At 37.4% G+C, this 23,320-nt stretch overlaps 2 protein-coding genes across 2 annotated transcripts in view; one reads left to right on the plus strand and one right to left on the minus strand.

The window, feature by feature from the left end:
• The window catches only part of LOC135224768 (uncharacterized), a 110,883-nt gene that overhangs the window by 71,757 nt on the left and 15,806 nt on the right, over positions 1–23,320 (plus strand). The gene's annotated exons all lie outside the window — the stretch shown is intronic.
• Positions 5,256–23,320, minus strand: part of LOC135224979 (cadmium metallothionein-like) — a 19,908-nt gene continuing 1,843 nt past the window's right edge. Inside the window, exons 3-7 of the mRNA XM_064264282.1 lie at positions 8,704–8,801; positions 7,703–7,812; positions 7,190–7,307; positions 6,224–6,495; positions 5,256–5,440 (exon numbers count right to left, since the gene is read on the minus strand). Coding sequence (XP_064120352.1) covers positions 5,403–5,440; positions 6,224–6,495; positions 7,190–7,307; positions 7,703–7,812; positions 8,704–8,801 — 636 coding nt within the window. The 3' untranslated portion in view covers positions 5,256–5,402. The remainder of the gene's footprint in view (positions 5,441–6,223; positions 6,496–7,189; positions 7,308–7,702; positions 7,813–8,703; positions 8,802–23,320) is intronic.

The raw sequence follows: 23,320 nt of genomic DNA on the forward strand, positions 1-23,320 counted from the left end.
GTTTGTTCATTATGACAATTATCAGTGGAGAGGTTCCAGAGTTCATAAAGGTGTACTGCTTTGCTTGTATTTAAATTTGTATGTCATTGTTGCCAGAGGTTTAGCCTTCGTTACGTATAGCCAATCATCCATCGAGAAAGAGGGAAGAAATGATGTCATGAGTTACGTAACGAGTGCGTTCGAAACCTTTTCTCTGAGTAAGTTGGCCCGTCTTCAAAAAGGTCACTTTTACATTATAAGTACCAAATTTATTCAACCTACGTAGTGCAGAATACACTCAAAATTTATGTGTTGATATAATATGTATTCTGAATAAGCGTTATATTTATGAAATGCATAGATAAAAAGTTATTGCGAAAAAACCGTGTTACAGAGGCCCTGAATCTCATAGTAGTTGGCACCTTACGTAATATCACTCAGAACAAGTGTTTGAAATATCAAACCATTAACCTCAAAATACCTTTGTTACTAGAAATAAACAAAAGTATACATACGAAGTTGCATATTTAAAGAAAAATCATACATAAACGTATCATACCAAAATAGAGTATATATGTAGTTATAATTCATATCGTCGGAACCTATTTACATCTCCCCCCCCCAAAAAAAAAAAAACTCTTCAGCGTTTATTTGTTCTTCGTTAAAATTATCCTCACACAATAAACCTCATTTACCTAGATTTTGGGGACCAAGTTCCCTGACATAAAAGACAAAACATTTTTTGGGGACGGGGGGAATATGGGACTTCTTTCATTATGAATGTTTCGCTGAAGCACAGTGGATTTTTTATTTTGTTTTTTACCTTTAAACGGCCCCAGATAATATGGATCCAATTTAAGTTATATTGGCTGCAAATTTTTAAAACATATTAGATTTTCACAGGTTTTGTTCTAAACCTAAGTTCGTCCGCGTTCTAATATTTTTCACAAACTTTCATCATGGCCTCCTGTGTTGCCAACACTGCCCTTTTAGGCTCATGTTGCACAGATGCACTCTGCAATGTTCTATCTAATACTTTGTTAGTCTCTCTGAGTTCGCTATTAAAGAATAGCACGTGGCCTTAAATGATGCATAATATACAGCCGATTCACCCACTGGTTCACATTCCTCTTAATTAAATATCAAAGGAAATTCATGACCTCTATAGATGGAAAAAGAAGTTTTTGTTTTGTTCAACATAACCTCTAATGTTATGAGATTCCTCAAGACCTTTGTGCTGACAGTCGATAGGCCATGACAGGGAAATGTTTAAATCTCTCTTCCTTGGTCTGTTAGTATCACTCGTGGATGTGTGGACTTAGTTATGAATGAATGCAAAGCTTGAGCCTGGTATGAGTATAACACGCAGACTCATCCACAGATTTTCGGGATGCGGTTGCTAGCGTTTTGTGTTAATGCATTAGCAGAGTTAGAGTGAATGGGGAATAAGTTTTGGTGTATAAAATTACGAATTAATTAGGAAGGGTAATAAAATACCTCCCGTCGGTAGCAGGTATAATGCCAATTAAGTTTTATTTACTCAGGTATAAAGCCAATCAAGTATAAAGCCAATCAAGTATAAAGCCAATCAAGTATAAAGCCAATCAAGCAGCTGTAAAGCTAATCATGTTCTATTAGCACATGGATAAAGCAATATCATAAATTGTCTCTGAAACACCATGACAACACAATTTAGACCCCTTAATTGCTGCTATAGGGCATTTGGTCTATTTATATTCTTGTACAATTGCTATATTCTTTTTATAAAAAATGAAATATTTCGTTAAATAAGCAACCACACATAGTTAGGATGTTGTAACAATTATGAATGAGAGAATTTATATGCAAAGTATGTTTGGATTATATGCATACAGTTTCACCACTGAATTATTACTCACATTTTAGATAGTTTAATAAGTTGTTTAATTTCAGTTTTTGGGAATATTAGTGCAGCAAGGCCATTTAAATATTAGATAAACTCCTAAATTACAACTGTGCAATAGTCAAAACTGTAACACTCCACTTCATAACAGGTGACAGATTAAAGAAAATGGGAAGGAGAATATACTCTAGTTTCAGGGGAAAATATGGTATTTCTATAATATGTATTCTTAACATAATAATAATAATAATAATAATAATAATAAATAATAATAATAATAATAATAATAATAATAATAATAATAATATGTGACGCCGTGGCAGAGTGGGTTAGGTCGTCAATTGACTGGTTAAGCAACATTGGGACTGCTCAGTTGTTGGATGGGTGACCGTTCTCCTCGGCGTTGATTCCTTCGGAAAGGATCTTTACCATAATTTCCTCAGTCTACTCAGCTGTAAATGAGTACCTATTCCTGATGGGATAGGGTCCAGCTATGGGTTAAATAGCAAAACTCAGCAATGATGGAAAGAAATTAAGAATTAAATGACAACGACGTAAATGGAACCTCTGGCAACAGAGGAGCTTCGTCCGGCAGCCAGGTATTCAGCCCAATTGAAGGGGAGGACGGTCAGGTACTTGGAGGTCGTCATCCAGCAACTGACCACCACAACGACAGTAACCAACAACCAGAGACTGGAACTACAGAAGCAAACCAGAGGAGGAAATGGACAAGAGAAGAAAATAAGGAAATATGGAGATGCTACATCAGAAGCAACCCGACGGAGAGAGGATATAGAAGAAGGTTGGACATCTGGAATGAGAGGAATAACACCCCCCAAACAGAGCAGAGGCTGGCAGACCAAGTAAGGAACATAAAGAAAAAGAACTGGCTCTCCCCAACAGAAAGAGAGGAATTGGAAAGGGAAATGACACACGGCAACGAATTGTAAGAAGACGAACTGAGAGACGATACCACAGAAGACGACAGGGATAATGAGGTATCAAACAACGACACAAGAGGAAACACCGACGAAGTAACAGAGAGGACGGAATGGGTAGAAAAGATCAGACAATGGATGAAGCCAGATACAGAGAGAACGAAGATCCCCTCCATGAAAGCCTACAACACCAGGAAATTAAGGGAGAAAACAATGAAATAATGAGACTAATACACACCACCAATATCACAGAAATAAACAACTTGACATATGCTGGAGCAAGATTAGTAGCAGAACTGATGGGAACATGAACACCAATACCACCAGCACAACCAACCCAACAGAAACCAAAACAGCAACCGCCTTGGAAAAGGCGCCTGGAAAAGCAAATCATGGTAATGAGATCTGACTTGAGTAAACTGAAAGAGATGGCAGGAAAAAGGCTAAGAAGCAAGAAAACAAGGAAGGAACTCAACGAGAAATACAAAGTACACGAGAGGGGACTAAACAACACAATAGAAGATGTAAAACAAAGGCTTAAGGCCAAAGCACAAAAGATCCAACGATACATGAATAGGAATAAGGGATACCAACAGAACAAACTATTCGGAACCAACCAGAAAAGACTACACAGCCAACTTAGAGGGGAAGACAACCACTAAGAAATTCCTGAAGTCGAACCAAGTAAGAGACTCTGGGAAAACATTTGGAGCAATCCGGTATCACACAACAAACATGCAACATGGCTCCTGGAAGTCAAGGCAGAAGAAACAGGGAGAATAAAACAAAGATTCACTGACATCACGACAGACACAGTCAGACACCAACTAAAGAAAATGCCAAACTGGATAGCCCCAGATCCTGATGAAGTCCATGGATACTGGCTCAAAAACTTCAAGTCCCTACACCTACGAATAACAGAACACTCCAACATTGTATCACAAATCACCATGCGCCCAAATGGATGACCACAGGAAGAACATCCTTAGTCCAGAAAGACAAGAGTAAGGGAAATATAACCATTAACTACAGGCCTATCACCTGCCTACCAATAATGTGGAAGTTACTAACAGGTATCATCAGCGAAAAGCTATACAATTACGTAGAGGATACAAACACCATCCCCCACCAACAGAAAGGCTGCAGAAGGAAGTGTAGGGGCGCAAAAGACCTGAAAATAGAAATAAGAAGGATATGGGATATGCCACTGGAAATTGTACCCATAATCATAGGAACACTAGGCACGATCCCAAGATCCCTGAAAAGGAATCTGGAAAAACTAAAGGCCGAAGTAGCACCAAGACTTATGCAGAAGAGTGTGATCCTAGAAACGGCGCACATAGTTAGAAGAGTGATGGACTCCTAAGGAGGCAGGATGCAACCCGGAACCCCACACTATAAATACCACCCAGTCGAATTGTAGGACTGTGATAAAAAAAAAAAAAAAAAATAATAATATTAATAATTTTCTACACCTTTCAGTTCTTCTTTAAGGATGCGCAATAGATATTCCTGAAATTACAACAACAACAACAACAACAATAATAATAATAATAATAATAATAATAATAATAATAATAATAATAATAATAATAATAATAATAATAATAATAATTATTAGGAGCGAAGCGAAGTCTTACTGGAAACAGGTTTATTTCTGGCGGATCGGCCCTAACGAAATTCAAATGCTAATATCTCCAAAAGTATTGAAGATGAAAGAAAATTTCTTTTGGTACACAAAACCTTATATGTTTAAATTTAATTCCATATAAGAATTATTTTTAGAATATTATAAATTCACATTTAAATAATATTTTAATTATTGCATTAGTCCCTAAAGCTATTCAAATGCTAGTATCTCCAAAAGTATTGAAGATAAAAGACAAATATCATAAATATCATAAATATCATAAATATCATAAATTCACATTAAAGTGATGTTTTAATTATTGTATTTCTGCCCGGCTCTATTCAAATGCTAGTATCTCCAAAAGTAAAAGTAAAAGTTTTCAAGATACAAGAAAAATTCTTTCGGCAGATAAAACCTTACATATTTAAATTTCATCCCACATACGATTTATTTTCAAGAAATTATAAATTCACATTTAAATAAAATAACCCTTTGATGGTTTAACTTGAAGCTTCGCGAGTTATTGCTTTAGGACGCCATGCTGGTAATAATAATAATAATAATAATAATAATAATAATAATAATAATAATAATAATAATAATAATAATAATAATAATTTTCTACATCCATCGGTATCCTTCAACTCTTCATTGAGGAAGTGTGATAGCTATTCTTACAACAACAACAACAAAAACAACAACAACAACAACAACAACAACAATAATAATAATAATAATAATAATAATAATAATAATAATAATAATAATAATAATAATAATAATTATAATAATAATGATAATAATAATAGTTTCCTACATCCAGTTCTTCATGAAGGAAGATTCAATGTGCCAATGAGGAAAACATGACAGTAAAACGAATTCATGGCAATGTAGCTTCTTTTGCTTTGACTCATTTCCTGTTGTTGCGCCGCCGTTGTTGGTGCTGTTGTTCGTTCGTGTCTCTTCTTATTAGTTAAACAGCAGCACACTCCAATGGTGTAGCAGTGAGTTCTGAAATGAGAAAACGGTAAAAATGGAATCACACGATTACGTAAACACCAAATGATATTACTTTTCATCTACTTTCATTTCCTCTGTGTCTTTCTGCTTGTTCGTTTGTGTGTGTGTTGAGTTATTTGCATATAGGTACACAATACACACAAATTCACACATTCACATAAATACACACACACACATATATATAAATTCAGCTGTTTATTATCGATCCAGATCCGTAATCTAACTACTTGATTAATTCCTTTGTTTATACTTCCACTAAAATCCATTAGAATTTAGAAAAGCATTTTGTCCAATGATTTGTTTAATTTTCACTGTAATTGCAATAAAACATCTTTGGAATGGAATATAAAATTTTGGACAAAGGCCAAGCTCTGGGACCTATGAGATCATTCAGAGCTGAAAGGGAAACTTAGGGTGCAAAGTTTTAGCGGGTTGAAAAGAGGAAAACATCGCAACTGTACTACAATTCAATTGTTAGGAGAGGATGGAAATTAAGATAGGAGAAAGAATGTGAACGAAGGTACAGTAAAAGGACTGAAAGGGGTTGAAGTTAGGTGCCAAAGGAATGCTGCAAAGAAACTTAAGTAATAACCCTGCAGGGTACTGCGCCGTTTAGACTGATGGCACAATCTTTGGAGCGTGAAGTTGTTGAAGAAGTTGGGCAGGAAAGTGGGTGCAAACCAAAGCGATTGCTTGGGGAAGAAAAGGCAGAGTGCAATGATCGTGGAAGAAAAGTGACTCTTGCGTTTTGAACAGGCTGATGTTTGTACTTACTCCCTTGGTAGCAGCATCTGCAATTGCGGTCAGGACAGCACGGGCCGCTCGCAGATAGGTATCCGACAGGACACTCTCTTTGGTTCCACTCACAGAATCCTTGATTCATGGCGCAAAATTTACTATCACCACAAGGGACACAACAAGTACAACCGAAGCCTTTGCAGAATTCACTTGTACTGGGGTAATATCCGGTGTTGCATTTTCCGTCGGGAGAACAATATCCTATGCCATTGACGCAGGTTTTTTCATCGCATTTGTTCATACAACACCTGTTTACAAAAGGAAAACAATAGAAATATGATATGATCTAAAGTCATGGAAGATTATTTTGAATACTCGACCGCGTTCATACGAAAATTTGAGTGAGTGAGTGAAGATCTTTATAAATGTCAACCCAAGATCCGGAATCAAGGGCTCATTTAGGCAATGGAAGTGATTCACTTTTATTGTTAGCATACAGAAAAAGAGCAACATGGATACGAGAGCAAACTAAAGTAGAGGATATTCTAACAACAAGTAAAAAAACGAAATGGGCGTGGGCAGGACATATGATGAGAATGTCAGATAATACGTGGAAGAAAACAATAACAGAATGGGTCCCTAGAGATTGCAAACGAAGCATTGTAAGGAAGAGAAGATGATGTATTGACGAACTAAGATAATTTGCGGGTATAGAATGGCATAGAAAGACCATAAACAGAAGGGAGTGGAAGGACATGTCTGAGGCCTTTGTCCTGCAGTGGACTAGCAATGGCTGATGATGATGATGAGATGATGAATATTTATATATATATTCTTCTTCCTAGCTTAAACCCATTTTTATATGGGGTCGCCATTACGAATGAGTCGTCTCCATCGATTTCTGTCTTGTGCCTCGTTCTATATATATATATATATATATATATATATATATATATATATATATATATATATATATATATATACATACATATATAAACTCACTTGCAGCATCCACTATGACAAGGGATCCACCCAGCGTGGTATTCGGTGGGGTTGCACGTTTTGGAGCATCGTCCTCCTGACATTTTACATTGGCTATTGGTGTTCACTTCCGTACATGCTGCCAGCAACGAGAACAGTAGTTGTTGTCAGTTTACATTTAATGGTATAATTTGTATGAAAGTAACTTCAGATGCAAACTTTATAATATGTGGTTTCAGATACCTATTTTATACATTTACATGAGTGCTTGGATACTCACAACCCCACAAAAAAAAAGAAAAAAAGAGAAAAATAATTGCTTGAGTACCCAGAGAGAAATAATAAAAAAAGGAGTTGAATTGCTTACAACTAGACAAACACCCCCCACCCCAAAAAAAAAAAAAAGAAAAAAAAAAAAAAAAAAGCTTGGATACTCATAATCATACACACACACACACACACACACACACACACACACACGCACAAAGGACATGAATACCCACAACTATACAAAAAAAAGGATTGAATACGCACATCCACAGCAAGTGCAGAACCAGGAAGAAGTGCAAACGTCGGCGGTATAATCACACGGTCCCGTCAGCCATTTGAACATGCATTGGCCGTTGTGGGCAGCAGCACACTCACTTCACGGAAAAAAAAATAGTTGTTTAATTATTTTTGAACTGTAATGATGCTCAGTTTTTCTTAGAAAATTATATTGATGTAGATACATTCAAAAGATATTATATTGATAGGGTAGAATAAAGAGGCTGGATAATTTCTACAAGTTACATCTTTAGTGAGTTGTTGTAATTTCTCTCAGCTGTAAAATAAACTAGAATAAAGATTTACGGAGTTTGAAAGATTTATACATTTATCCCTCTGACCCTGAATACGCTGTCATATTAATGGCAACAGGTTGGGCGTCATTTGATGACACCTGTATCCTGAATTCGTGCATTAAAAATCCATTAATGTAAGTCACGTGATAAATCACCCATAATGGATTTAACTAGAAATAGCAGAAATGACCTCGTTCTCCTGATCAGCCAATAGAAAATTCTTTGTAATTTCCATGCATAATCTACATATGTTGACTAATGAATGTTTTAGTTCCATTCGTATACATATTAGCCTTGGTGTCCAAGGTAATACAATAACGACGTACAAAATTTGTTAAAATTGTATATTATTATTATTATTATTATTATTGTTATTATTATTATTATTTTTGTGTATGCTGGAAACAGACCTTCTTTCAAACATGTTTATTTAAAAATAATGAAAGAATTTTGTATCGAATAAAATCTGTGAATTCTGCAATTATTTTTAATACATTATTATTATTATTATTATTATTATTATTATTATTATTATTATTATTATTATACAAACTTCCAAACAATATGTTGTTCATTAGAAAGTATTAACAGCAAGTATCACTATTATTATTACTACGAATGTCTCATGACTAATGAAGGCACAGGCCAGCTTTGAAGAGCAGTGAAGAAAATATAGAACTTAATTATTCTTACTTAGTAGTCATTTCCTGACAACAACTACTTGGTAGCTTGGCCAGAGAATCGGACACATTTGGTGTCTCACCAGCGTAGCAGACGTCGCCGGGAAACACCTGAAAGCCAAACAATAAAAACAGTAGGAAAAATAAAAATGGTAATCATAAGAAGAGAACAGACACTCGAAATCTGTGAGAAACAGTAATGAGTCTTTGCCTCAAAGAAATGAAAACATAATTGCAAAGTAAAATATAGTAGAGATTGAGTTAATAAAAATGTATGAGAGAGCAATGAATAATGCTACTTAACAGAGAGTATGTTTTAATCTGATGACTTGTGTCTGCAACGATTTTTCACAAATATTAAATTACAAATGTCGTTTAATATCCAGTTCGCTGAAAGGAATTATAAATGATAAACGATTCGTCACCAGGGAGATTCGAACTCCTGACTGGTGGGGAATGAACTGCTTATATTAAACGGTGTTTAAACTTAGTATTTGTGATATATATATATATATATAGATATATATATATATATATATATATATTATATATAATATATATATGTCATATCACATTACCGTGATTCATATACATACATCGAGCTACAAATGTCCTTTAATATCTAATTCACTCTACCTCGGAATTAATATATTTTTCATATATGCTTAACCGAAGGGGAATTTTATTAGGCGATAATAGAAATGTCGGCGCCCAGGCGCGAACCCAGGCCACCATACAAATCCAAGAGAATTAATATATTTTTCATATATGCTTAACTGAAGGGGAATTTTATTAGGCAATAATAGAACTGTCGGCGCCCAGGCGCGAACCCAGTACACCATACAAATCTAGGAACGTTAGTGAAGCTTTTACCCACTCCACCACCGCTGTGGCGGAGTGGGAAAAAGCTTCACTGACATTCCTGGATTTGTACGGTGTCTTGGGTTCGCGCCTGGGTGCCGACAATTCTATTATCGCCTATTAAAATTCCCCTTAGGTTAAGGATATATGAAAAATATATTAATTCCGAGGTAGAGTGAATTAGATATTAAAGGACATTTGTAGCTCGATATATATATATATATATATATATATATATATATATATATATATATATATATATATATATATAAGGTGTGTGTGAGTGTGTGTATGTAACAGGACGCCCTTTAAACTGGATGGTATCTATCAGAGACATCTATTCATGAAAAGTGAGAAGCTTGCAAGGATTATATAATAGATAGATTACCTGCACCTCATCGTCTTGTTTCCATAGAATGCCCAGATAAGTCGTCCGTCTGTATTTATATGCGTATAAGGGAGGGATGAAAGTCCTTGTTGGCCCAGATCTTTCTCCAATCCTTTGATTATTTATCCTCCTACTCCTGTGTTGCTCCTACCCAGTGGCCTTGGCCTTTCTCAGCCAGCGGCTGCAGCTTCTTCCAGGTGTGTGTTGCCAATGTGGTCTCTCGTGTTTTTGAGTGTACTCATTTGTGATTATAATTTTTCTGGATAGGCTGTCCTGAAATGCGCTTCCAGGATTGCCTACCATTACATTATTCGCACATGTTTTGAAGGCATTTTTTACAATTTGTGTTCTTGTATAAAATATTCCTATTTTCCCATTATATTCAGTGATATTTTTACAAGCAGTGCTTGGCAACCGACATTAGGCACTACAATCAGTCTTCGGCAGTTGCCAAGCACTACTGGGAAAAAGATCGCAGAACAGTCAGGGAGAATATTTAATACAAGAACACGAATAAAACGGCCATGGCCATACTGATAGTATAAAATGCCTTCATTACATGTGTGAATAATAATGGAAGCAGATTTGAGGACAGCCTATGTAGTAAAATTATATACGCAGCCATAGAAAAGAGGACGTGCAAAAACACGAGAGACCAACGAGATGGACAACGCACGCCGGGAAGAAGCCGCAGGCAGAGAAAGACTAAGGTTATGGGGGCGGGCTACGACTACACAGGAGTAGGATGATAATCAAGGGATTGAAGAAAGAACTGGCCCAACAAGGGCTTTCATTCCCTTCTCAATATGCATGTAAATACAGCGGGACCACGTATCTGGGCATTCTACGGATACCAGACGACGAGAACTGTTAGTCCTAGGAAGCCTGTAATCTTTCCTGAATAAATATCTCTTTTAGATAACGTCCAGTTTAAATGAGGTCCTCTTATTAATTTTATTAATTCACAGAACACCTGTGTAAACAATAATGTTCATATATATATATATACACATACACACACACACACACACACGCACACACACACACACTCACACACACACACACACACACACACACACACACACATATATATATATATATATATATATATATATATATATATATGGATACATACATACATACATGAACACACGCACACTTATGTATATATATATATATATATATATATATATATATATATATATATATATATATATACATACATATATATATATATATATATATATATATGTGTATATATACATATATATATATATATATATATATATATATATATATATATATATATATGTTAAGCATCCCTTTATTCCCTAAACTACACAGACTGGGAACTCTTACCTGTTGCCAACGGTGCCCTGTCTGTAAGATGTCACAAGGCTTATTAAGACTGCGTAAATATAAAAAATATCATTTATTTCCCAAAGCAATTGGTTATAACAAAGAACAAAATGATTAACAAGTCATAATGGCATAAATACCCAAATCTGCCCATAAAAAAAACCAATAAGATAACATTCTACCTTCCTGACTAAGGTTACACTCTCAAACCCCAAACAAGTCACATTGTCTAGTATTCGTCAGTTATCAGTTAGAGAATCCCATTCCTAATCAACCATGGAATCGGACCCATCTGTAATAAAGATAATAGTTATATAGACACCCCACGTCACTCTTTTCAAAGTATTTACGTAAAGAGAATATTTCCATACTTCTCTCTCTTTTTCAAAAGGTAACAGATTTTCTAAGTTTTTATAGAACGTGTCATACCTTTTCGATGGGCGTTTTCTCCCGACACATCGAGCAACCGCTTGTTCTCTCCTTTGCACAAAGAATGCGTCTTCCACAAGTACCCTGAACCAGTAGGCCTGTAATACGCGTACAAACGAATGCACATGCCTCACAAACGGGGAACGACCTCTGAGACAAGTTGCTTGTTCAGCAAATACCCTTCTCTCCCATGTGAACTTTGCAGTGTACCACCCCTTGTCTCTAGGCGAGTAGAACTATGTGACTTTATTATTATATAAAACACTTTAAACATATTATTAGCCATTCTCCCTCTTTCACCTCTTTAGATATATATATATATATATATATATATATATATATATATATATATATTATATATATATATATATATATATAAAGGCAATGCCACGGAGTAAAATGAAAACACGAGAACTGCCGTGATCTTTCGTCTTAACAACCCTTTTCTTAAGTAAAGGGTCGTTAATAATAATAGTAATAATAATAATATCCTTTATTTCAGCTCAGGGCCATATACATGCAATATACAAAATACAGACAGTAACATACACAATCTATATACATGACACATGATAAAAAAAAGTGAATAATCGGCAATTATCCACAAAATAGCTGAGATAGCATAAAAGATAGTAATCATAATACTGGTAATAACAGTAATAATATTGGTGAGAAAAAAAATGTGCATTGCGAGTAATAACAGTTAGTGCACATATTATATAACTTAAATTTCCACTAGGGACCTTAGGTGGTTACAGTAGTCAGGTCCAGAGGGCTACATACAAAAATTGAATGTAAATTAACTTTAACTTGATAGCAATCACAGTAATAATGAAAACTCAAAATATCAGCAATAGATGTAATAATGACAAAATCTGCAGATGACATCTTGCCGGTACAGAGATTAAGTCCTTTAGGGGACAAAGGCCTCATTTTCCCATCATTCCCACAATTTAGATCTTCTTGCTTCACTCCTTAGAATGCTTTGTATGAGCGAGTTGCTGCTGTTTCTCACTCGGGTCACCAGACTGGACATTGTTCGCCTAACAATGATTTTTAAATTGTCCAGGTGGTATCGGGGAGTGTTTGTGAGGCATCTCAGAATGTCATTGTGCACAACAGTGATGCGTCTCATGGTCTCTCGGGTATAGTTCGTCCAGAGGGAACACCCATAGATACTGTAGCAGTACGAGCGGAAGAGCAGCAGTTTCACGTCTCGGTGACAGAAGGCAAACCTCCTTGCAATCATGTTGCCAGTTGCACATAGTTTACGACGCCTCTGTTCAATGTCTGCCGTATCTTTTAGGTCGTCGGTGATAATGTGACCCAAATACGGAAATTCGTGCACAAATTCCAGCCGATGGTTTCCGAGGAAAATTTGTGGTTCTGCAATATACTTAAGCGATCTCGGGAGCAGCGACATGCACTGGGTCTTGGTTTCGTTGTAGATTATATCAAATTCCTCTGCATATTGGCGGCAAGTGTCGATGAGGTGTTGGATAACTCGGACTGACGGGGAAATCAGAACCATATCGTCGGCATAACAGAGGTTGTTTATAGTAGTATCATTGATGGTGCATCCGATTGGGAGTGAGTTCTGTTTGACATTCAAGGCATCTGTCTACGTATTTAACAGGTATGGAGAGAGAATTCCGCCTTGCCGAAGCCCGTTTAGGGAGCTGAAGGTGTACGATAATACGTTGCCCCATTTGACACAGAATTGCTGTGTGGAGAACCAGCAATGTAAAAATGCCAATTAGATACAGGGGTGTGCCCCTTTTATGCAGCTTCAGGAAGAGCTTCAGGTAGTTAACTCTGTCAAATGCTTTTCTCACATTTACAAAACACAGGAAAACAGGAGAGGCTGATGATAGGTAGTAGTTCAGCAATTCTTTCAGTATGTAGATGCAGGTGTCGGTTGAGTGGTTTGCTTTATACCCAAACTTGTTGTCAGAGGTGTGTAGAAAGGGGAGAAGTCTCACTAGAAGAACTGACTCAAGTATCTTCGATGCGATCGTTGTGATTGCGATCAGCCGGTAGTTGCCAGGGTCAGCTGCATCCTTTAGCTTGTTTTTGATTAATGGTATCAAGTGAACATAGAGTAGGGAGTCTGGAAGAAACCGGTGAATTATGCACGCATTGAATAGGGCAGCTAGCAAACTGTAAATTATCGGATGGCAGAATTTGAAAGCCTCTGCAGGAAGACCATCACAGCCAGGCGATTTATTATTAGGTAGGCTATTTATGGCATCGCTGATGTTACCTGGCGTAATACGGTCTGCAAAACGAAATTGAATGTTATCAGCAAGGAGGTTATCTACATCCCTTCGGGAATCTTGATCATTTATGCAATTCAGGATATTGTTGAAGTGATTGCCCCACATACTTGCGATAGCTTCGTCTCTGACTGCTTCCCCTACTCTCTGTGATAGCTTTTTACTTTTGGGATTTAAGGACTGGATATCTTTCCAAAGACGAGGATAATCACCACCAGATTTTAAGTTTCTAGACATTGCATCGGCTCTTAGTTGTTTTTCATTTAACCTGCAGTGCTTAAGAGCAAGTTTCAACTGCGCTCTTGCCTGTCTCATTAGTAATGCAGTGTGCCCTTCCCTGCGGCTACCATTTTGCCTCCACAGTAAAAACATTTCTCGTGAGTATGTATGCAGATCTTTAACCAAGTCATTCCAGCCAGGCATATTACGAGAATTACCTTGACGAAATCTATAGGAAGTCCTGCCCGAAGCAAGCATAGTGGAGATTATGTTCGAATAGAATTCACTGAGATCCCTCCTGTGGTGGTCATTTCTACAATTTGTGTTAGTACACAGTAAGGCATCTGCCGGTTGAACTATTAACCGCAACCTGGTTTCCGTGGTCGCCCTAAAGTATCTGGTTTTCTGTTGGTTTTTAAAATCCCAGTTTACCGCTGGTGGGCGATCAGTTAGGGGGTTCACGGTAGGGAGGGATGCGGTACTGAATGACACCTGTAATGGGATGTGATCGTAGCCTGTTGCAAGATCTTAGTGAATATTGCAGGTCATGATAGAATCATGAAGTTGTGGAGATGTGATGCAGTGGTCCAGCCAGGAGGTTTTAATAGCGTCCGCTCTATTATGTACATATGAATAGGAGGAGGGAGGGAGGATCATTACATCGCTAATTTGGAGAGCATGATTTTGACAAAAGCGAGTAAGCTCATTATAAAATTGTTTTGTGGGGTGAGAATTAAGGTCCCCGATTATACAAATATGATCAGCAGGAGAATCATGAATAATACTGTTTAACTCCCCTAGGATCATGCAGTAATGACCAAAATTATTGTTACTTTCCCATGGCATATAAACATTAATGATTAGGATTTTAGAGTTCCCTACTGTCACTTGAAGCCCCAGCAATCTGTCACTCCTGTAGGTCATCACCTTTATCATATTGTCTAACGATTTGTGCCACAGGAAAGAAAGGCCCCCTTTCGGGCGAATGGCTATGATTTGATCTGTAACTTGCATCGATGAAGTCGAGAAGGTTCTGAAGTCTTCATGAATTGAATCGCAGATGACTAGGTCATGTGGCTAAAGGAGCGTTTCTTGCAATGTAATGATGCCTTTGAAGTTTTTGCCGAACATGTTTAGGAGAGGAATGTTCCGCTTGAGGCCAAAAATATTCCAAGAGATTATGTTTAATGTATCCATGGCTACTCACGAAGATAGGAGATGAATGCGCTGATCATTTGGGTGGATGGGGGGTTAGCCAGGGGAGTGGGCAGTCACTCGCCGTGGGGGGTTGGCTGGCACTTGCGTGGAAATGACCCTGGTTAGAGTGTCAGTAAGTTCCCCTGGGGATGGTTGGTCCCGGATTAGTTTATATCTTGAAACTAATATATTAGGACGGAAATTCTCGCCTTTAAGAACGTCGAGGTGTTGAAATAGGCAGGTAATCCTGTAGGCCACTTTATGTTTACTTCTGCATGGAAGTTCGTGAGAGATGAGTGGGTCAGAGCCAGCGAGAAACTTGACTCTCCACTATGGCGTCTAGCATCACCGATGAGCGCAGATTGTGAATTACTACGTGACATCTCTTCTCAGGTGTCGGGCGAGGTGAAACATGAATTTTGGGCTCCGGTCCAGCGGCCAAACGAGAGGTTCTTCTCTTCTTTCTCCTTGTTTGTATCTGCCAGCCGCCAGACCTCTCATGATCACTCTCATCTTCATCTACGATGGGGGGTTGGGGGGAGAGATAGGGTGGGGAGGATTACGAGGGCTGGTAATCATCGCCCACCGGAGTCACTGGGGAGGGAGAAGAGGTTGGGAGACCAACAGTCCCCTCAGAACGGTTTATAGGTGACGGGGTACTTCCGTGTCCGTGTTGCTGGGAGGCGAGGAAAAACGGGATGCCGCAGTCATAGGAGTCTGGTGGCTATCTGTGCGATTGTCTATCGATCCCTGCACTTCTTTGATCGCATCCCAGATCCGTGTGAGGTTATTTGTTTCCACAATTTTAAGACTGTCCAGGGATTCCTGTAGTCCTTCGATCACGTCCCAGATTCTTGATAATTTATCATTTGTCTCCTCAATTTTATCCGAGTTTTTTCCAATTATTTCTGAGAGAGATTTTGCTGTTTGGAAGGCATTTTCTGCCGTGTGGTACACCGCAGGTAGGCTTAGGTCAGCAGGCCCCTTTGGAGGTAGATTGTAAGGGTCATCGGCATAGATTTCCACCGAGCAGGTCCATAGCCACTTAGTGATATATATTTTCTTGTGAGAGGACAAGTTCTTCGTGGATCGCTCCTTGAGAATGATCTCTGGTATCAGATCTTTGCATTTCGTATATGCAACGTTGATTTCCTCATCGGAGAAGGCATCACTGACAGATTGTGTAGCGGACTCGACGTCGGAACAGTTCGATTGGTATTGTATAAAGTAAAGACAATTGTTCGCGAGTACGGAACTTGTGTGTGGGGCACAGGCACCGGTAGGTGCCAGGGTCATTTGCGCAACGGTTGGAGGTTGGTCGGATGACATTTTTGTGGTAAGGGAAGGGTCAAGCACTAACACATACACTGCATTCTTTTACCCATTTCCCAGGACCCATAGGCCTCGAGTAGCTGTGATTTGAAAGATTTCTAAGGCACTGATTGGGGCAGAAAGAATATTAGTATATCTGCAATTGCACAACACTCTCCGGCTTACATGCCGGGTATTACGTGGAGACACTATTAACACATTGCTTACTATAAGAGGTATAATCACCAAGGGCGACAAACCCTTATTTTCTGTGAAGAAACACGAGAGACCTCCAACACGTCCGCCGTGGAACGTGCGATGGTCGAAAGATCTTGCCAGTACTTGTGTTTTCATTTTCCTCCGTGGCATTACCTTTATTTATACAAAGCATTACGTTTTATATATTTCGTGATCAAGTTATTCATATATATATATATATATATATATAATATATATATATATATATATATAATATATATATATATATATATATATGTATATATATATGTGTGTGTGTGTGTGTGTACGTATCTGCGTGTGTATTATAGTACCCAGGGAGGTGAAGGAGACGTCAGTTCTTCAGACAGGAACTTTATTAATTAAAACATACACGGGAGCGATACCAAAGCTCGAGTCTCAAAGACACCAAGGTTACGAGGGAACAAGCAATAAGGATTGTTACCTCAAGACACCAAGGCTACAAGGGAACAAGCAATAAGGATTGTTATCTGTTATTCCCCCGCCGTCCTTTTTTGTTTTACTTCGTTAAACAAACAGAGATCTATACAGAAGTTACTGATTATAATAAAGTGGATAAAATATAGCATCAAATATAAAAATCGTTATCAAGCTAAAACTAAACGTACATTGTAATATGAATACAAACAATAGCATTTCATAATAAAAGAACTATAATAGTCTACCTCGCATACAACATTCCATTGCATAAATATCTAAGAATTGCAAAAGAAATTACACATATATTTAAAACCTGTTTCCCTTCTCTTTGATTTTAACATTTTCTAGCCTGAACTCATCGTTTTTAAAATGAACAAGATTGTCTTCATTTAAAGCCATTCTAAGTCTTCCCCTAACTAAGACATCCACCATGTCATCACTCTCTTTATTTTCCTTTGTTAATATGTCTGCTATCATGTCTTTAGTATTCAGCCAACTATATGATTCTACTTCTTTATGAATTAGTTTCTCCTTCAAGTCTGCCACTGCGTTTCTTAACAATTTTCTTTCTACCCGTTTTGATGAGGCTATACTTTCCAGCGTTGGTCTGCTGTCCGTGAACAGTTTTACTGGGATTTTTCCTCCTTTTTCTCCAAACATAAGTTGTTCAATACTTTTTGCTAAATAAACACTGTCATCTACTAATTTAGTTAAGTTCCTCGTTTCGGCGTCTTTGGCCGAATGGCAAACTTGTTTGATGGTTTTTGTTTTCCAATATATAGGAGCTACTATATCAGTTTTCTTGTTTCCCATTAAAATCAAGTTACCCCCAATTGACTTTGAGTTACATCTGTAACTCGCATCGCCGAGGCCATAAATTTTCAGGTCTTCTTTCTTCCCTATTTTACCGAACTTTATTTTGCTTTCTCTTGAATTTTTTTTTTTTGTTTAATTTTCTTAACAATTTTGTTTACTCTCTTCAGATCACCGATCGTAGCATCTTTATTTTTCATAGACATGTTCAATCCAACAATAGCCAAGTCGGGTCGGACATTTTCCGCCAACCACTGGATTTTTCCTGCATACTTCCTGAAAACTTTATATTCGGTTTTTGTTAGAAGTTCGTCATTTACAATTTTCCTTATTTCTTTGATTTCCTCAATAGATTGGGCATAATCCTCCATGCTTACTTCTATTCCTTCGCTTGTTTTAACTATATCAATCCCTGTAAATCTGAATTCGGATGACTCCACCTTAGAAATCGTAAAATTTTTCATTAAAAGATCTTTGATCATATCCACAAATTCCCTTTTTCCTGAAATCGAAAAATCATCAACATGACATAAAATCATACCAAGTAATGATCCGCCGTCATGGAGGTAGTAGAAGGCGCTATCTCCATGCAGTGTTTTCATTCCTCTTGCTTTAAAAATCTTGTCTACTTTAAGCCAAAATTTCCTACCTGCGTCTTCAAGCCCATAGATTGGCTTTTTCAGTTTCCAAATGGTTCCTTCCTTTTTTACATCTTTGGGTGGTTCAACAAACACATCACGCTCCAGCTTTTCGGCCTGTAAGAAAGCTGCTGAAATGTCGACGCTCTCCAGTTCAAATCCTTCATTAGCCGATACTGCGATGAAAGTCTTGAAAGAATCTCTCAAGGCGGTTGGGGAATCTGATTTTGGTTTCTCCGTTTCCTGGAATCCTCTAGCAACTAACCTTGCTTTTATTTTGGTCTTCTGCCCTCTTGTCTCTCTTTTTCAGTTGTGACCCACCTTGAACCAATTTTCTCCTGTCCTGTATCTTTTACTTCTTCAAATGCTTCATAATACTCAAAATTTTCAAGTTCTTTTTCTTTAGCGTTTATAACTTCAGGCTCATGATGACGACTCTTTGGAACTTCTACTACATATGTGGTTATTTCCTCTACCAAGCACTCGTCATTTGACATTTTCATCCAGTAAGTACCAATGTTATCTAGTTCGACATTTTCTTTAGTCTCCCTTACTTCAGTTTCTTCTTCTTTTTCATTAATCAGATATTTCCAGTCCCTTATTTCATTTTCGAAGGCAACTTCAATAGTTTTACTCCTCTAGTTTATGAAGCACACGAATTTGCGCTTTGAGTTAGGTTTGTTCACTTCAGTCACTTTTCCCTTGTATTCCTCTCCATTCTTGAAGGTCATAGTTATAATTTTACTTTTCTTCGGTCTTTTTTCAGATGGAAGATGATCTTTCACGGTCATTATGTCATAATTCTCTTCTGCCAAATCAGGTTTACTAACAACTGTCGCTTCTTCTCTCTTTTCTAAGTTAATTTCTTCACTCTCGGACAGGTCAGTAAGAGCTGCCTCATCCTTCGATGCAATCTCATCTTTTTTCTCATGAGCTGAAGTCCTTAACGTTCCGTAAGGTTGTAAGTGACAAGAAGCTACCTTTTTCATATCTCCATTTGCTAATATCCATACACTTCTCCCTTCCATCTTTTCCACCGTAGCGGGATCAAACCATTGTTTTCCACCTTTGTGCTGGTAAAATACTTTCTCCCCAGGTGTATATAGATAATCATTGAAAGACGCATTTCTTGAGTTTAAGGCAATTTTCAACTTTTCACCATACTCAATTTCTCTATACTTCTTATTCACTTCTTTTTGATTTTCAATATGTCTTTTGACTGCTTCTGACTCCGAGATTAAAGATTCGGTAGCTACATTTCTACCTGTTATACCAGGAACTACTACAGCTCTCCCAGTGAGTAACTGTAATGGGGCATATCCTTTCACTGTTATGTTAGTATTATGACACCAGGCCGCTTTTGAAACTGCTTCGTCTAATGTAATTCTATCATTCTCTTCCATCACTTTCTTCACAGTTAGATCAGTGCTGTCATGATTTCGTTCGTTCAAACCATTACTCCAAAGGGAATATGTTGGGCCAAACCTGATCCTAATTCCCATTGCAGAAGCCAAACTTTCCATTTCCTTATTTTGAAATTCTGATCCATTCATTGTCTGCCCAAAATCCCTCGGTAGGATATCCGTATTTCTCGCACCAGTTCTGGGTGATGGCATGCAAAACAGTGACTGCTTCTTTGTTCTTGAGCACAACTCCACTTATTAATTTTGTGAAGGCGTCTACCATCCACAGAATGTTATCCTCCTGCTTTAGGTCAACTGTGACCTTTTGATTAAATTCCGTCACTGTTGGGATGGCAACTTTTGGTATACCTAATGATTTTTTATACTTTTGGCAGGGTATACATTCATTAACAACTTTCTTAATAACATTTTTGGTTCGGTTGGTTATTACTCCTGCCAATGTGAACAAATGGAGGAGTTGAATTTCTCCCTTATGGCCAGATACCAGATGTACCCTTTTTACTCTTTTATACTCTGATATCTCTTTATTGCTTTCCAGTTTCTTGACAAACATTACAATCTCTTCTTCGCTACATTCTTTATTGGTTTCCAAGACAACAGCAAGATGGTTACCTTTAGTGGTTATCAAATCTATTTCTAGGTTTGGAACCAAGCTTCTGATAACTAGTTTTTCCTTTCCTCTCTCATAATCCTGAGAGGCACTCCATTTCTGGAGTTGTTCTTTAGAACACAAAAAAGGGATATTAGCTTCAATAGCATAAATTTGCACTCGTAGTCTACTGAACTCTGTTCCATTTGTCTTTCCTTTAATTATCAGCGGAACTTCATACATTTTGTGGCATTCATAAACTTTGCTTGGTCCAAATTTGAACTTTTTCTTTTCTATTCTTTTAACATTAACTTGCCCTTTTCCAAATTTATTTTTCTTCAGATATTCTTCTATCCATTTAATTCCTGCCACATTTTTGGGTGCACCATTGTCAATAATCATCTCAGTTTCATTTATTTCATCCGTAAAGTAAATTTCAGGCATATCTACTTCTCCTCTCTCATCTTCAACACTCACAAATCTGATGTTACTTAATCTATTCAGACAGCATTCATTTCTACACCTTTTCTCTCTCGATTCTGATCTGAGCCTCCTGCCGCCCTCCAACGGACGATTTTGCCGATTCCTTTCAAACTCTTCAGGATCTTCACTTCTCCTTTCTGAAGGTTCTCTTCGTTTAAAGGAGTCTATTCTGTTTCGGTTCTATCTCCTGATCGAGAGTAATATCTTCTACTCTGATATCTGCTTCCTGACTCTCTCATGTTTTGGCTTCTGTCTCTCGAACGAGAGTATGGTCTCCTATTTCTTTGCATATCATTTGATCTAGATGTAGATCTTTGTCTATTTGTATAAAATACGTCCAATTCCTTTTCGGGTCTTTGGTTTTCTATCTTTAGTTCCTTGAACTCCTTTTTACAAATTTCTATGGTCACTTTATCTTCTACATTTTTTAGTTGTTTCATAATTGAAATTTTTTCTGTTGTTTCTAATTTAGACTTATCTAAAAACAAAACTAGTCCATAACTTCCACTGTGATCCAAAGCTTGCTCTATCCATTTTCACTAAAAGATTCTCGAATCTATTCAGATACTCTTCACCTGTTTCTTTATCTTTCTGTTCAAATTTTTGTATTTCAGAAACCAATTCAGACATTTTTTCCAAGATTATTTTTTCAAATTTACCTTTCAGCAAGTTTATCACGTCCTCAATGATAGTTACACTGTTAGTGTTTACTTTTTCTATAAGTTCTCTTGACACAAATTCTGATAATCCTCCAATCTCTTTGTTTGTCTTTAAACTATCCACTAATTCGAAAAATTTTTGAATTGGAGGAATGGTTGTCTGTGAATCCCATAGCCTTAGTTGATGGCAATAACTTTCAAAATCCTGGCCATTAGTCCAGATTGGAGCTTTCCGATTTTTAACTAAATTAACATGGTTATTTCCACTTCCAACTTGGTTTATCTGAAAATTAGTTTCAATGATTTTCAATAATTTGTCTAGTCTTTCATCCATATCACTCTTTTCATACATTATCCTGTTTGTTTCTTTACGAAATCCCACTTTTTGTGAAAGTTTTTCTGATGCGAAATATTGGTTGCTCTGTTTTTAAATAGTTTATTACACTGTCCACAAATTCTAGCCTCATACCTTTGATCTAACTGGTTTTTTTGCTGCCTCAAAAAGTTAATTTGTTTCTAGCCACCGTTTTACCTGTTCCACTTCACCTAAATTCAACTCATTATTTTCACACTTGCTCTCATCTCCATTTTCTTTATGTCCCAATACCAGGCCTTTACACTTATAACAAAATTTGAAAATAAAATTTCCAGCATTGTCTATGGTTCCAAAGTTAGCCAGTCGGGTCAACTGGTTCATAAGCTCACTTTCATCCTCAATGTATCCTGGTAAGGAAACTGCAGAGTATTCTGAAGACGCCATCATTCCTCGTGAGGGGAAAAAAAATATATATCAACAATTTCCGATTATAACTGTGTCACTTTATTGTTGATTGTAACATCAGGGTTCAAGGTTTCTTCCAGAAGATCCCCAAGCACTCACAAACACTCAAAACAGCAAAAGGATTAAGCTACTGTGAAGACTCGTAATTACCATTCTTCGGCTCACACAACTTCAGGCTCAGGTCGTCTGCCTCACCATGTATCAACAGTTCAGCATCATCACAACAAATTTGTTTTCTTCATCTATCCATGATATCTGCTTCCCGAAGCACTCTGGTCGACAGAACCAATACGCCCTTTCCAGTTCATAAGCCGAAATCCATTGGTTTTCCTTCTCGCAGACGGCTTCACATTTGCGGCATCTTACACACAGAACTTCCGGATTACTCCCCCTCCCCGATGTTCGGGAACTTTTAGCTGCTCATCATTTTCTTTTAACTTTCGTGGTAAAATTCAATCTCCAAGACGATCGCCGCAGTCTCTCAAACCACGCTCTGCTACCATATAGTACCCAGGGAGGTGAAGG

Source organism: Macrobrachium nipponense, chromosome 12 (assembly GCF_015104395.2).
Source record: "Macrobrachium nipponense isolate FS-2020 chromosome 12, ASM1510439v2, whole genome shotgun sequence".
Classification (NCBI taxonomy): Eukaryota; Metazoa; Arthropoda; class Malacostraca; order Decapoda; family Palaemonidae; genus Macrobrachium; species Macrobrachium nipponense.